The sequence below is a fragment of the Rhinoderma darwinii genome, chromosome 5, assembly GCF_050947455.1.
Source record: "Rhinoderma darwinii isolate aRhiDar2 chromosome 5, aRhiDar2.hap1, whole genome shotgun sequence".
NCBI lineage: Eukaryota > Metazoa > Chordata > Amphibia > Anura > Rhinodermatidae > Rhinoderma > Rhinoderma darwinii.
Genome location: NC_134691.1, coordinates 59,953,296 through 59,968,437, shown reverse-complemented (window position 1 = coordinate 59,968,437; position 15,142 = coordinate 59,953,296). Strand labels below are relative to the sequence as shown.

Sequence of the window (15,142 nt, the reverse complement as noted above, 5' to 3'; positions counted from 1 at the left end):
TACTACATTATCTATACTCAGAGAGTTAGAACTGTGTTAACTCTGGTGTTACATAGTACTGCAGGTAATATCTACTACATTATCCGTACTCAGAGAGTTATCACTGTTATCTGTGGTGTTACATAGGACTGCAGGTAACTATCTGTTCTGTGTATATATGTGCCTGCGTGGGTATATTTGGGCCTGTATGTCCATATATTTACCTATATGTATTTGTATAAGACCCATTATGTGTGTATACATGCCTCGTGTGTGTGTGTGTGTGTGTGTGTGTGTGTGTGTGTGTGTGTATGTATATATAATGTATGTATATTTGCCCATATGTCTAAATATGTGCCTCTATGTATGTATAGCGTATATGTTCCAGTATGTGCGTGTCTATATATATATATATATATATATATATACTACCGTTCAAAAGTTTAGGGTCACTTAGAAATTTCCTTATTTTTGCAAGAAAAGCACAGGTTTTTTCAATGAAGATAACATTAAATTAATCAGAAATACACTCTATACATTGTTAATGTGCTAAATGACTATTCTAGCTGCAAACGTCTGGTTTTTAATGCACTATCTACATAGGTGTATAGAGGCCCATTTCCAGCAACCATCACTCCAGTGTTCTAATGGTACATTGTGTTTGCTAACTGTGTTAGAAGGCTAATGGATGATTAGAAAACACTTGAAAACCCTTGTGCAATTATGTTAGCACCGCTGTAAACAGTTTTGCTGTTTAGAGGAGCTATAAAACTGACCTTCCTTTGAGCTAGTTGAGAATCTGGAGCATTACATTTGTGGGTTCGATTAAACTCTCAAAATGGCTAGAAAAAGAGAGCTTTCATGTGAAACTCAACAGTCTATTCTTGTTCTTAGAAATGAAGGCTATTCCATGCGAGAAATTGCCAAGAAACTGAAGATTTCCTACAACGGTGTGTACTACTCCCTTCAGAGGACAGCACAAACAGGCTCTATCCGGAGTAGAAAGAGAAGTGGGAGGCCCTGCTGCACAACTGAGCAACAAGACAAGTACATTAGAGTCTCTAGTTTGAGAAATAGACACCTCACAGGTCCTCAATTGGCAGCTTCATTAAATAGTACCCGCAAAACGCCAGTGTCAACGTCTACAGTGAAGAGGCGACTCCGGGATTCTGGCCTTCAGGGCAGAGTGGCAAAGAAAAAGCCATATCTGAGACTGGCTAATAAAAGGAAAAGATTAATATAGGCAAAAGCACACAGACATTGGACAGAGGAAGATTGGAAAAAAGTGTTATGGACAAATGAATCGAAGTTTGAGGTGTTTGGATCACACAGAAGAACATTTGTGAGATGCAGAACAACTGAAAAGATGCTGGAACAGTGCCTGACGCCATCTGTCAAGCATGGTGGAGGTAATGTGATGGTCTGGGGTTGCTTTGGTGCTGGTAAAGTGGGAGATTTGTACAAGGTAAAAGGGATTTTGAATAAGGAAGGCTATCACTCCATTTTGCAACGCCATGCCATACCCTGTGGACAGCGCTTGATTGGAGCCAATTTCATCCTACAACAGGACAATGACCCAAAGCACACCTCCAAATGATGCAAGAACTATTTAGGGAAGAAGCAGGCAGCTGGTATTCTATCTGTAATGGAGTGGCCAGCGCAGTCACCAGATCTCAACCCCATAGAGCTGTTGTGGGAGCAGCTTGACCGTATGGTACGCAAGAAGTGCCCATCAAGCCAATCCAACTTGTGGGAGGGGCTTCTGGAAGCATGGGGTGAAATTTCTCCCGATTACCTCAGCAAATTAACAGCTAGAATGCCAAAGGTCTGCAATGCTGGAATTGCTGCAAATGGAGCATTCTTTGACGAAAGCAAAGTTTGAAGGAGAAAATGATTATTTCAAATAAAAATCTTTATTTCTAACCTTGTCAATGTCTTGACTATATTTTCTAGTTATTGTGCAACTCATTTGATAAATATAAGTGAGTTTTCATGGAAAACACAAAATTGTCTGGGTGACCCCAAACGTTTGAACGGTAGTGCATATTTCATGGGAATCTGTCTGGTAGTTTTAACCCCTTGAACCACCACCATGCGGTAATACATTACCTGACAATATTTCCTAATGTATGTTTTTTTCAGATGCAGCAAAATCTATAAAATCTATTTTTAAATCAGCGCACACTATATGCTAATTACTAATTAAATGGTCTTGAGTCGGTGCCGCTATCCTGAAGAGTCACATAGTCCTGCCTCCAATCCCACCGTTCCATGTTTGATTGACATCCCCTTGGCTGATACAACTTTCTCGGGTGCGCAATTGCCTTGTACTACTTGGGGGGGGGGGGCTGTGCGGAACTATACACACGGGGAGCTGTGTGGCACTATATACAAGGGGCTATGTGGCACTACTAAGGGGGGATGTGTGGCACTATCTACTAGGGGGGGCTATATGGGACCATTTACAAGGGGGAGGGCTGTGGCCTTATCTACAGGGGTCTGTGTGTGACACCATCTACTAAGCGGTGGCTGAGTGGCACAAGGGAGGGGGCTGTGTGGCACTATATAGAGGGGGAGCTGTATGGCGCTATATACAGGGGGGCTTTATGGCACTATCTACAAGTGGGGTGCGACACTGTCTACAGGCGGGGCTGTATAGCACTGTATACAGGGGGCTCTATCTATAAGGGGGGGCTGTGTGTGACGCCCATGGTCTTAGGTACAGTCTCTCCAAACACTCCACAACCAGACCTGGGGGAAATGCCACATTGAGGTTAACTGTAGTTACTGGAGGTGAGAACACGTTTGCCCGATTTGAATTGCGCCACACGCTTTGCTGACCATTGAATACAATGGGCGAAATAATTTGTTATATCTATTCACCTAACAAGTCAAGTTAATGGCCAGATAAATTTATAGGTTTTCTGTATTATCACGTTTGCAGTACACTGTAGAATTTTTTTTTCTTGTTTAGACTGACACGTCCACATGCGCCATATGCTTTTTGTCTCTTCGGTAGGCCGTTCGCCGAGTCACCCTCTCCCATCCACATACCGCAGTCACCCGCCCGCCTCACTTTTTATACACACCACATTTCATAAACAAACAACTGCGCTGTTCCGGCGCCGCGTTGATTGGCTGTAAGCCTGGAGGTGGGCGGGACTATACGGTAGAAGCGTATGGTTGCTATGCCGCTAACAGCTTCCGGTTTGTATAACGTGCCGCCTTCACACAGCGGGACGAGTCAGTCCTGTGCCCGCCCGGGTGAGTATGATGTGATGTCTCTGCGTTATCCACCAGCTATAATTCACACTATGGCAGCAGTACGGCACGCTATTGCGTATATGAGCATAAGACAAAGCGTCAGTCTCCAGCTACTATAGCTATACATGTGTATCCTGACAGGTTGTGCTGGGACTTGTAGTGCCTCAGTATAAACATGAACTGCTCTTCTTTCCCTATTTGTACTGCAACAATGTTGCAGCTTCTATACATTGAAGAGTTACTTTTGTTGGTGTTCCTCCAAATATACAGAATATATATAAATGTATAATACTAATAAAATATGACTCCCTGGGGCGTTGATGCATGCAGCAATCGGGCTACAGTGACGCGATAGAGAATGACCCCCATCATACAAAGCAGCACAGATTTACCCTGGCGTTTACCCATAATGCTTTATTTAAAGGGGTTTTCCAAGTTCTGAGACCCCCTGTGTCTGCTGTCATCAGGGGATTGGCAACCAAGTACATTATACAATCCTAAAACCGTACGCAACTGCTCTAAGGCCTTGTTTACACGAGCGTGATATACGTGCGTGCGACGCACATGCTTTTCACGCGTGTCGTATGCACCTATATTAGTCTATGGTGCCGTGCAGACAGTCCGTGAGTTTTGCTCAGTGTGAGTGCGCTGAAAAAACTCACGACATGTCCTATCTTTGTGCGCTGTTCGCGCATCACGCACCCATTGAAGTCAGTGGGTGCGTGACAACCACACATGCCGCACGGAAGCACTTCCGTGCGAACTGCGTGATGCGCGCAACAGCTGTCAAACTCTGAATGTAAACAGAAAAGCACCACATAATGATGGCGGCTGCGTGAAAATCATGCAGCCGCGCATCATACACTGATGACACACGCAGCTGTTAAGTGCCTTTTGCGCACGCAAAATTCAGCGTTTTTTGCGTGCGCAAAACGCACACGCTCATGTAAATAAGGCCTAAAAGTAATTTCCCAGCATTAACCCATAAATGTACCCAGGATCTGCCTGCTGCTCCTCCGGCCAGTGCTGCCATGTCACACCTATTCCTATATTAATGAAATGCTTTGTATTTAGGATCTGGCCACTTCTGCGAATAAAGATGGCAGACTGGGTTCATAATAGCAAGGAGCTGAGCTTAATGGATAAACAGATCACAAGGTAAGATCTCCGAGCCTGCACCCCAACACCTAAAGATGGTTCCCGCTACCTGGCGTTACAGGACATGCCCGGCTTTTTGCCCAATTACATGAAAAGTGACAGGTCTCGTGCAAGACTAATTCGCATAGATGTCGATTAACCCCCGATCTAGCAATTTATTAGAGGGGGGTTGTATAAAAAAAAAATAATACTTTTATGATGTATAATACTGTGTATGTGTGATCACTAGCGGTCCAGCTCCAGGGGCCTCCACTGATGGTGAGAATGAGCCGATGCTTGTCTTGACCGTGAGTGGAGAAGTAGCTGTGCATACATGGGCACTTTCCATTGAAGTAAATTAACACCAGTATAAAGGGTAACTAAACTATTATAAAACTTTTGACATGTCATAATGACTTGATCGGTGGGCGTCTGCGTACTGAGACCCTAACCGATCGCTAAAACAAAGCGACAGAAGCGCTCGTGTGAGTGCCGTGCGCTTCGTTTCTGATCGCCTTTCCTCGGATTGGTGTACGGGCTAAATAGAAAGTCTATGAGTCTGTCTGTACACCACTCGCTCCGAAGCGGCACAGTGCTCATCTGAGCGCTTCTGCTTCGTTTTAGCGATTGGTGGGGGTCTAAGTGATCGGACCACCACCGATCAAAACTTCTGACATGTCACTATGACATGTGAAACGTTTTTTAAAAGTTTGGTAATCCTTTAATGCCCCTTTAACACCGTAGCAAGTCAGAACATCTGTAGCGTGCCCCCTTTAAAAAATGTTTACAATACCGCTGTATATTGTTGCCTCTTTTGCATAACTCTAAGGCCCCATTCACATGGCCGTGCTTCTAATCACGGCCGCAGATAGCCACCCGCATTTGCGTTTCGTGCTCCCACATAAAGTATGGGAGCATAGTCCGTGAAAAGCAAAGGAACAGACATGTCCTATCTTTTGCAATACACTTTTATGGCCCGGACACCTTCCCATAAATAAACGGGAAGGTGTCCGTGGACAATAGAAGTGAATGGGTCCGTAATTGCGGACCGTGATTGCGATCTGCAATTACGGATGATTTTTGCGTTCGTGTGCATGGGGCCTTAGTTTGCATTGTGTTATACTGAAGATACTTATTGTTTGCTGGTCTCCCTTTTATATTCACGTAGTTTGCTGGACGTTGCCTTGAACGCGCGGCTCCTGTCCGTTAATTTGCACTGCAATCAGATCTCCAGGATTGAAGGGCTCGCATACCTGCACAGTTTACAGCATCTGGACCTGTCATCCAACCTTATCTCCAGAATTGAAGGACTGGACTCTCTAATAAGTCTGCAGAGCTTGAACCTGTCCTGTAACCGACTCACCGCAATAGAAGGTTAGGAAAATGCAATGTTTGTAAGGCCGGATTTACACGAGCGTGTGCGTTTTGCGCGCGCAAAAAACGCGGTGTTTTGCGAGCGCAAAAGGTCCATAACAGCTCCGTGTGGCAGCAGCGTATGATGCGCGGCTGTGTGATTTTCCCGCAGCCGCCATCATGATGACACTCTGTTTGTATGTTTGTAGCACGTGGTGCTTTTCTGTTTTCAGTCATAGTTTTTACTGCTGCAGAAGTGCTGGGCGTGATTTTCACGCACCCATTGACTTCAATGGGTGTGTGATGCGCGAAAAACGGCCAAAGATAGGACATGTCGTGAGTTTTACGCAGCGGACACGCGCTGCATGAAAATCACTGACAGTCTGAACGGCCCCATAGAGTAACAGGTCCGTGCGAGGCGCGTGAAAATCCCGAGCGTAGCACGGACGTATTACACGTTTGTCTGAATAAGCCCTAATACTGTTTAAATTGTAGGTTTGCCTCTGTGACATGAAAGGAATACTATGATACTATAATATCTTTTACTCCTTAATGAGTAACTAAACTTTTGATATGTTATAGAGACATATCAAATGTTTTGATTGTTGGCGGTCCGAGTGCCGAGACCCCACCGGTGCTGAAACGAAGAAGTGGTCAGTGAGCGCTTTACTCCTTTGGCTGTGATCAGCGCTCCCTGTCAAGCTGAAGACGGCTTACATGGAACGTCTATGTGAGCCGTCTCCAGCCTGCCAATGAGCGCTGATCACAGCCAAAGGAGTAAAGCGCTCACTGACCACTTCTTCGTTTCAGCACCGGTGTGGGTCTCGGCACTCGGACCCCCGCCAATCCAAACTTTTGATATGTCTCTATTATGTATCAAAAGTTTAATGAAGGTGTAGTTACTATTTAAGGCCAGGATCACACACCGTTTTGATGCGTTTTTTTGTGGCAGTTGTTGGCTTAGTTTTTTTAACCAAAGCCAGAAGTGGATCCAAAAGGAAAGAAGCGGCATGCTTTTCTCTCCGAGCGGTTTCTGCCTCTGACCTACCATTGAAATCATTGGGAGGCAAAAATTACCTGCATCGCTCGTTTTGAGCAATTTTTGCGGAGTTTATGCCCACATTTTTTGTATTGGATTCAACGGCTATGAAAAACGCTGCTAAAAACGTATAAATAAAAGCATCCGACGCCGTCAATTAAAAATCTGCCTCAAAGATTTTTTTCTGCTTGTCAAAAATTCTAAGGCCTAAGATTGATTTATTGACATTTCAGAAGATCAGATCTGTGGGGGTTAATGTGCCTGAAGTTAGAGTTTAAGTGTAATGTCACACACCGATTTTAAAGCATATTGGAAGATCCTTTTGTGTGACTGTGATAGTTCCCTTTGCTCATTCGAAAGGAAAAGTCTGGCTATGCGTTGAAGACTAGCACATTTCATGACACCTGCTCATTATGTTATGTTGGAGTACTATATTGGAATGTGTGCATATTTACTAGCTATATAGTACTGTGCAAAAGTTTTAGGCAATTGTGGAAAAATGCTGAAGTAAGAATGCTTTAAAAAATAGAAGTGTTGCTACGTCTAGAGGACTTCGAGAACCGTGCACGACGGGGGAATCTCCGGATAAGAGGTCTGCCCGAGACATACGAGGACCTTAACTCCTCCATTACAGCCCTATTCCAAGAGCTGGCACCGGATCTCCCGGTGGATAGGCTGGAGATGGACCGGGTCCATAGGTCGCTCGGCCCTAAGCGACAAGATGGCAAGCCACGAGACATAGTGGTGAAACTCACTTACTATGCCACCAAAGAAACCCTGTCTCAGAAGGCCAGAGCCACATCATCCCTAAAGTTTCAGGGCCACGAGTACCAAATATTTGCGGATCTTTCTCCGATAACTATACAGAAAAGGCGAAATATGAGAAACCTACTGACTGTTCTACAAAGTCGTCATATCAAATATCGATGGGGATATCCTTTCAAGCTCCAATTCTCTCTGGCCAACAAGTATTATTCGGCCAGCTCGGCGGATGAGCTTCGGCAAATTTTGGTCACCCTACAGCTTTTGCCGACAGACGCCACCCGATCAAGTCAACTTTCTCAGGAACGTCGTGATGGGCCGCCGCTACGTCCTATTTGGAACAAGGTTCCCCCCCGCAGACCACCTGGAAGATCTGGAACCGTTTATGATATCCGAGATGACCCCGACTGATGGATGAGTATTTTTAGCATGTTTCCACCCTGTATATTGGTTCTCTTGCAGCGGGGACTGATCTATTTTCTGAGAGGCGGGCGGTTGTGGAGGCCATGTTTTGCTGTATCTGGAATAAGTTTGCTGTTTAACTAGATGCAATGTTTATTAACTTGGCACTAACCATTCTTTCTTTTTTTTTTTTTTTTTTTATTAATGTGGTTGTCGTTTTGCTGTCCTGCCGGCTAGACATACTTTGCCTTGCTTTTAGGCGGCACTGTGTGTATGGCCTGCAGGAGGTTGATCGGCAAAATAATTTCATGTGATTGTTACTGTTTTAAGCAACTGCCATTTCTTAGTCCTGTATGCCAGGTTGACCCGGTCCTGCCTTATGCTGACCGGAACGAGGGCATGTTTCCTGGCGGTGGTGCAGCCTGCCTGTCACCCGGTCCCGCGGCGGGCAACGTGGTGTGGCGGGCTATATTTGAGTGCCTTGATTGATGGCTATGTTTAACTTTGGTTATATGATTGAACGCGACTTGGCGTGCCTGGTCCGCCATCTTACTTGGGGCAGAATGTTCTGGAAATTAATGTTCTCTCCCCCTGATCCATACTTCCTTGTTTGTTCTCCCCTTTCTGTCATAACATGGTGTTTAGGTTCACCTCAACAGATTGCCGTTACCACACCTTTGTGCCCAGGTGTTGGCGAACCCGGACTCTATCAGTAGTACCCCCTGTGCTACTGTCCACCCTTTTCGGCCGATTTTCGGACAAAATTCTCTCTTTACATTTTCAAATGCATATTTGTCTCTACACCCCTTTTTACCTATTCTGTTTCTCCCTCCCCTCTCTTTCCAGCCCTTCTTTCCCTTTCCCCCTGCCGGTCAGAACTCATTATAAAATCATTAGATCATACATATGGCTACTTCTGCCCTGAAAATAATCTCTCATAATGTTCAAGGCTTCAATTCGCCACATAAACGATCGAAGGCATTTCATTTCTACAAAGCCTGTCATGCGGACATTGTCTGCCTCCAGGAAACCAGGTTCTCTGTCGCCTCCAAACCACAACATCTCAGTGCACACTTTCCTGTTTTTCATGGTGCTTATGCCCATGAAAAGCGACGTGGGGTAGTTATTGCCTTCAGAAAGAATCTCCCTTTTCTTTGTAACAAGGAAATTCTTGATCCTACTGGTCGATATGTGATTCTTGTCGGTACTCTATTTGATGTAGAGGTGACTCTAGTGGGATATTACGGACCAAATGAGTTTCAAACAGAGTTCTTTTCTCACTTATTTAAACAGATAGAGGCCAATCGAAAGGGCTTGCTAGTGGTCATGGGCGACTCAAACCTGGTAATCAATCCATCTATAGATAAATCCCCGACCCCGACATCATCCACACCTCAAACTTCCTCGTCTATGTTTAGTGACCTGCTACAGGCTCATGATCTACATGACCTGTGGAGGGAATTACATCCCAATACAAAAGATTTTACTTTTCACTCCAACCCCCACTCCTCTTTTAGTCGCATTGATCACATATTCACGTCTCAGCGTTCATTACCACTATGCTCCGCCGCAAAGATACTTAGCACACCCTGGTCTGACCACAACCCGGTTGAGGTCTCCTTCTCTTCTCTGATCCCACGGGGGCTTTCCTTTAATTGGCGACTAAACGACTCCCTTTTGACATCCAAAGACTCATTTGCACAGATTGAAGTAGCGGTTAAGGAATACTTTAACTTAAATGTAGGTTCCACGTCATCGCCGGTCATACTATGGGAAGCACATAAAGCCACCTTGCGGGGGACTCTCATTAGGTTGGGGTCAATTAAAAAAAAAAACAGAGAAAAGAAGATAACAGATTTATACCGAATATTAGAACAAAAAGAAAATGCTTGGAAACAGACGCCTTCGCTTGCTAATAAAGCGTCGGTTGAGGCTACCAGATTAGAGCTTGACCTTTTATTGACGGAACAGGCTGAACGTAAGCTACGATGGTCCAAACAGCGTTACTACTCGCAAAGCAATAAACCGGGTAAACTTTTAGCACGTCAGCTGCGAGTTCCCGTTGCGCCAAAAGAACCAATTAGATTGCGGACAGCCTCCGGCACAATAACAGCAGACCCTAATAAGATTGTTTCCCAATTTCAAACTTTCCTTTCCAAATTATACTCATCCCCCCCATCTTTTGATCCCTTGAAGGCTGAAGGCTTGTTAGCTAATTTGGTTTTTCCAGATATTACCTCCTCTAATCTCGAAGCATTGGAAGCTGAGATATCTGAGACGGAAGTTCAGGCAGCTATCAAGGAATTAAAACCCTCCAAATCTCCTGGCCCAGACGGTTTCTCCCCATTATACTACAAAAAACTTTCCCCGCTCCTAAGCCCATATTTAACCCAACTCTTTAACACTATCAGAACTGGCACAACCCTTCGGACACCAACCCTGACAGCCCATATTGCAATGATCCCCAAACCTCAAAAGGATGCTCTTCAAATTACCAATTACAGGCCAATATCCCTCCTGAACACTGACATAAAAATTTTAGCTAAAATCCTGGCGGGTAGAGTAAACCGCTTCCTTGACGGGATTATACATGGAGACCAAGCAGGCTTTGTCCCTGGAAGGCAGACAAGCGACTGTACCAAGAGAGTAATATCCCTGGTTCACCTAGCACGCAAGAGAAATGTGGCGTCAATGCTTCTCTCGCTCGACATTCAAAAAGCCTTCGATACAGTATCTTGGTCTTACATGGATTTCGCCTTGGGGAAGTGGGGTTTTGGTAGCCACTTTATGTCATGGGTGCACGCCCTCTACTCCAACCCTACGGCTAAAGTCTGTTACGCGGGCTACCAGTCTGCTTCTTTTCCTATTGAACGGGGCACCAGACAAGGATGCCCTCTATCCCCTATTCTATTTATCCTAGCACTTGAACCCCTAGCCATGCTGATTCGCCAGAATCAGAACATTAGGGGACTGGAGTTAGGGGGAGTGCAACATAAATTGTCCCTCTTTGCAGATGATATGCTACTCATGCTCTCCCAACCCCTTATTTCCCTTCCTAACTTAATGCAAACTCTATCAGATTTCGCTGCTATTTCTGGACTTACTATAAACCCCGCAAAATCTATTGCTTTAAATGTTAATCTATCACAACAAACTCTGCATTCACTACGAAGCCATTTCCCCTTCCAGTGGGCCGGACACTCATTGAACTACCTGGGTATCCATTTGACTCCTTCCTATGAGCAGCTGTATACCGCTAACTACCCCTCCCTTATTCGCTCAATATCATCCTTGATGACATCCTGGCAATCTACCTATTTATCTTGGATAGGCCGTATTTCTGCAGTCAAAATGACCATTCTTCCAAAGCTTCTTTATTTGTTTCAAACCCTGCCAATCAAAGTCCCAGCACACATTCTGCGCCTCATCCAGAACCGGATCTCATCTTTTATTTGGAAGGGGGCACGCCCTAGAATATCCAGGACCACCCTCTGTTCACCAAAGGCAGATGGGGGACTGGGGGTTCCGTATGTCTCCAAATATTATCATGCAGCTATGATAGCATCCTTAACTAAATTGCATGCTTCTGCAAATATGCCTCTATGGGTGTACCTGGATATTCCGGAGATGTCGCCAACCCCGATCCAATCAGTGCCCTGGTTACCTCCCTCTTTTCGCTCCTCTCACCTATCCCCCCCACTCATGCACATTTTATCGGTATGGGACTCAGTTAAATATTCTAGCAGATTGATCTCGCCGCATCTTCCCCTCCTTTCCCTGTGGCATAATCCCTTGTTCTCCCCAGGTGCAGACAATTACCAAGCCTTTAAATGGTGGTGGTCTAGTGGTATACTCAGAGTCCATCATCTCCTAACGCCCACCCATTCCCGGATTCTCTCGTTCTGTGAGCTTCAGACCTCTCAGCAGATCCCCAACGGCGAAGTGTTCCGATATCTACAACTTAAGAATTGGATTACTTCCCTTCTCCACAACAAGACTGCTTCAGACTCTTACTCACAGTTCGAGCGAATCTGCGAAAACAACCCTAACACTAAAGGGATTATATCAGTCTTATATAAATGGCTCCTTAACAACCCCACACCTGTTCCCCACACATATGTGGATAGATGGCACCGGGATTTGGGGGTGACGCTCGAACCAGCAGAATGGCATAATATCTGGAGTATAGTATCACACTGCTCCATTAACACAAATATTTTAGAATCGGCTTATAAAGTCATGATGAGGTGGTATTTGGTTCCTAGCCGACTTGCACGTGCCTTTCCCACCTACCCCGCCTCTTGCTTTCGTGGTTGCCACTCTCCCGGTGACCTGCTCCATATTTGGTGGTCTTGTCCTAAGCTCATCCGATTCTGGAGTAGGGTATTTGGTCTCGCCCAAAGTTTGTTTGGCATTATTATAAGAAGAGATCCGAAGATAGGCCTTCTCCATCACAAGCCCCCAGAGCTCACGAACGCACAATTTCGGTTATTCTCTTATATCCTTTTGGCTGCAAAAATAACTATAGCCCACTCTTGGAAAAAACGTACAGTAACTTTTGCAGGGGTTAAAACTAGAATGGACCAGATGTTTGTGAACGAAAAACTTACAGGAATCTTACTAGATAGGGTTGCCGGTTTTGAGTCGCTCTGGTTGCCCTGGATTAGCTACGCATACCCTCACTTACCTGCCACTATGATCACTGCTTATTAAGTCCAGTGACTTTTCTTTTCATTCTAGAGTTCTGACCGGCTTCTCCCCCCTTACCAATCCCAGCTTTCCGCTATATTCTTCCCAACCCTTCTATCCCCCCTTCTCTGTTTCTTGTTTTATAGGATGTTTCCTTTTCATATATTGATCCTGCATTTACTGTCATTACATTCACGAATGTTTGTCATCTTGTTTTTATAACAACATTATAATTCACTGAGTGAAATGGTTTATATTTAATTTTAATTTTATTTTTATCTGTTTTTGATATATGCCTTTTACCTAAATGTAAAACTGTTCAATAAAATTTGTTGAAAAGAAAAAATAGAAGTGTTAATGTTTTGTTTTTTTTATCAATTAACAAAACACAAACTGAATGAACTGAAGAGAAATCCAAATCAAATCAATATTTGGTGTGACCACCCTTTGCTTTCAAAACAGCATCAGTTCTTCTAGGTACCCTTTCACACAGTTTTTGAAGGAACTTGGCAGGGAGGTTGTTCCAAACATCTTGGAGAACTAACCACATATCCTATCTGGGTGTAGGGTTGCTCAAATCCTTTGTCTCTTCATTTAGTCCCACACAGACTCCATGATGCTGAGCTCAGGACTCTGTTGGGGCCATATCATCACTTAAAGGGCTCCTTGTTCTTCTTTAGATAGTTCTTAATGACATTGGCTGTATGTTTGGGGTCATTGTCCTGCTGCAGAAGAAATCTGGAGCCAATCGGGCGCCTCCCTGATGGTATTGCATGATGAATAAGTATCTGCCTGTATTTCTCAGCATTGAAGACACCGTTAATCCTGACCAAATCCCCAACTCCATTTGCTGAAATGCAGCCCCAGATGTTTCTGTTACAGTTTGACTGTGTTTCAACCTACATATAAAAATGATGATCATTATCGTCTCTTTGGTCTAAATGGCTCATCCTAAACCTGACTATAATCGTATAAAATCCATGACTTTGTGTAAGTGTACCAAGAAGAATTGATGCTGTTTTGAAGGCAAAGAGTGGTCACACCAAATATTGGATATTTAGATTTCTCTTTTGTTCGTTCACTTTGTATTTTGTTAATAAAAAAAAAAAACGTAAAACGTAGCATTTTTCCACAACTGCCTAAAACTTTTGCACAGTACTGTATATCTGCCTAACACAAAATTGTTAGACCGGATCTCCAGACCCTTGGACTGGACTTTTGTTTGACGCCATGTAGTATGTAGAACACAATTGTACATGCTGAAAATACATACTTACCTAGTAAAGCGCTGGTTCACAGAGACCCGGTGCTTCAGAGTGGAGTGGGCAGGCAGACACTAATGAATGCGCTCGCCAGCCTGTGCCCGCCTTCTCCATAGAGGAGTGCGCGCTGACGTCTAATATTAGTCATCAGCACAATCTCTGGAGGTGGTCTCAGTCTCACTATATGTAAAATAAGATGTTACCTTCATAAATAGAAAACTTTTGTGCGGTTGGGGGAAGCGTTCCTTTATGTACTCTTTCTGAAGGAGGAACAGCGTAAGAATATATGATTATTTCATGTTACAAAATAATAAATGTCTTTACAGCACTAAAATCCTGTGTCTTTTCTGACGATTGGCCATTCCTGAACAGTAATATTTTAGTGCCGTGTACCTCAGAAATTGTGACCTGTTCCACTGACATTGAATTATATGTTTAAGAATCTGGCGAGACGAAGATTATTATTATTTTAAACCACTTCTTTTGTTCCTTTTTTGACAGAATGCCGTAAAAAGTATAATCATTTTGGTGAAAAAGCCATACAATCAGTCCTCGACCTGTTCCTTTGAAATTTGCCAACTGCTTTGTATTCTAGAAGCCATATCTCTATAGTTACCTTACAGTGCTTTAAAATAACACACATGGTGGAACTGTTAAAAAGTGTTTTGCTGTGGATTTGCGGCAATATCTTGCACAAATATTCTATACATAGAACATGCATGAAACCTAAAAATCTGGAGCGTGCCCTACAATCTGCGAGTTTTTCCGGCTGTGTGTGATCGGGGCTCTGAAAACCCCATACTCTGCATATAAAACCGTACATGTCTGCTTATAAAGATTCATCTTGGGCTATGTTCACATCTGCATCGGGGCTTTCCGTTGTTCTGCTCCGTCAAAGGGGCAGAAGGAGGGAATGCCCGACGCAATGGTTCCGCTGCAACACTGACATCGCTGGCGCCCGACGGAGCCCATTGACTTTAATGGGTTCTGTTGGCTTTCAGTCGGGCTGTCCGTGGTTTTACCGGAAACAATAGCGCAGCATGTTACACTATTGTTTCTGGTCATTTCTGCCAGATCTCTGCCTAACGGAGCCTCCAACACAGATGTGAACAGCCCCTTGTAGAAGGGAAAGCTGTATTCTTTATTTACATATAGAAATATTAAACAAGACTACTAAATTGCTTATATCCATAACACCCCCCCCCCCCCCCCCAAAAAACAAACAAAAAAAACTACCAGCTGTATACTACACTGA

At 44.2% G+C, this 15,142-nt stretch overlaps 1 protein-coding gene across 6 annotated transcripts in view; it reads left to right on the top strand.

Moving 5' to 3' along the window:
- The window catches only part of LRRCC1 (leucine rich repeat and coiled-coil centrosomal protein 1), a 254,094-nt gene that overhangs the window by 195,042 nt on the left and 43,910 nt on the right, over window positions 1-15,142 (top strand). For 4 of the 6 annotated variants that reach the window (XM_075826062.1, XM_075826061.1, XM_075826060.1 and 1 more), the window contains 2 exons: window positions 4,318-4,401; window positions 5,549-5,754. In XM_075826062.1, coding sequence (XP_075682177.1) covers window positions 4,343-4,401; window positions 5,549-5,754 — 265 coding nt within the window. In that variant the 5' untranslated portion in view covers window positions 4,318-4,342. Of the gene's footprint in view, window positions 1-3,160; window positions 3,244-4,317; window positions 4,402-5,548; window positions 5,755-15,142 lie in introns of those variants that run through there. The other 2 variants (XM_075826063.1, XM_075826058.1) reach the window with 1 other exon arrangement.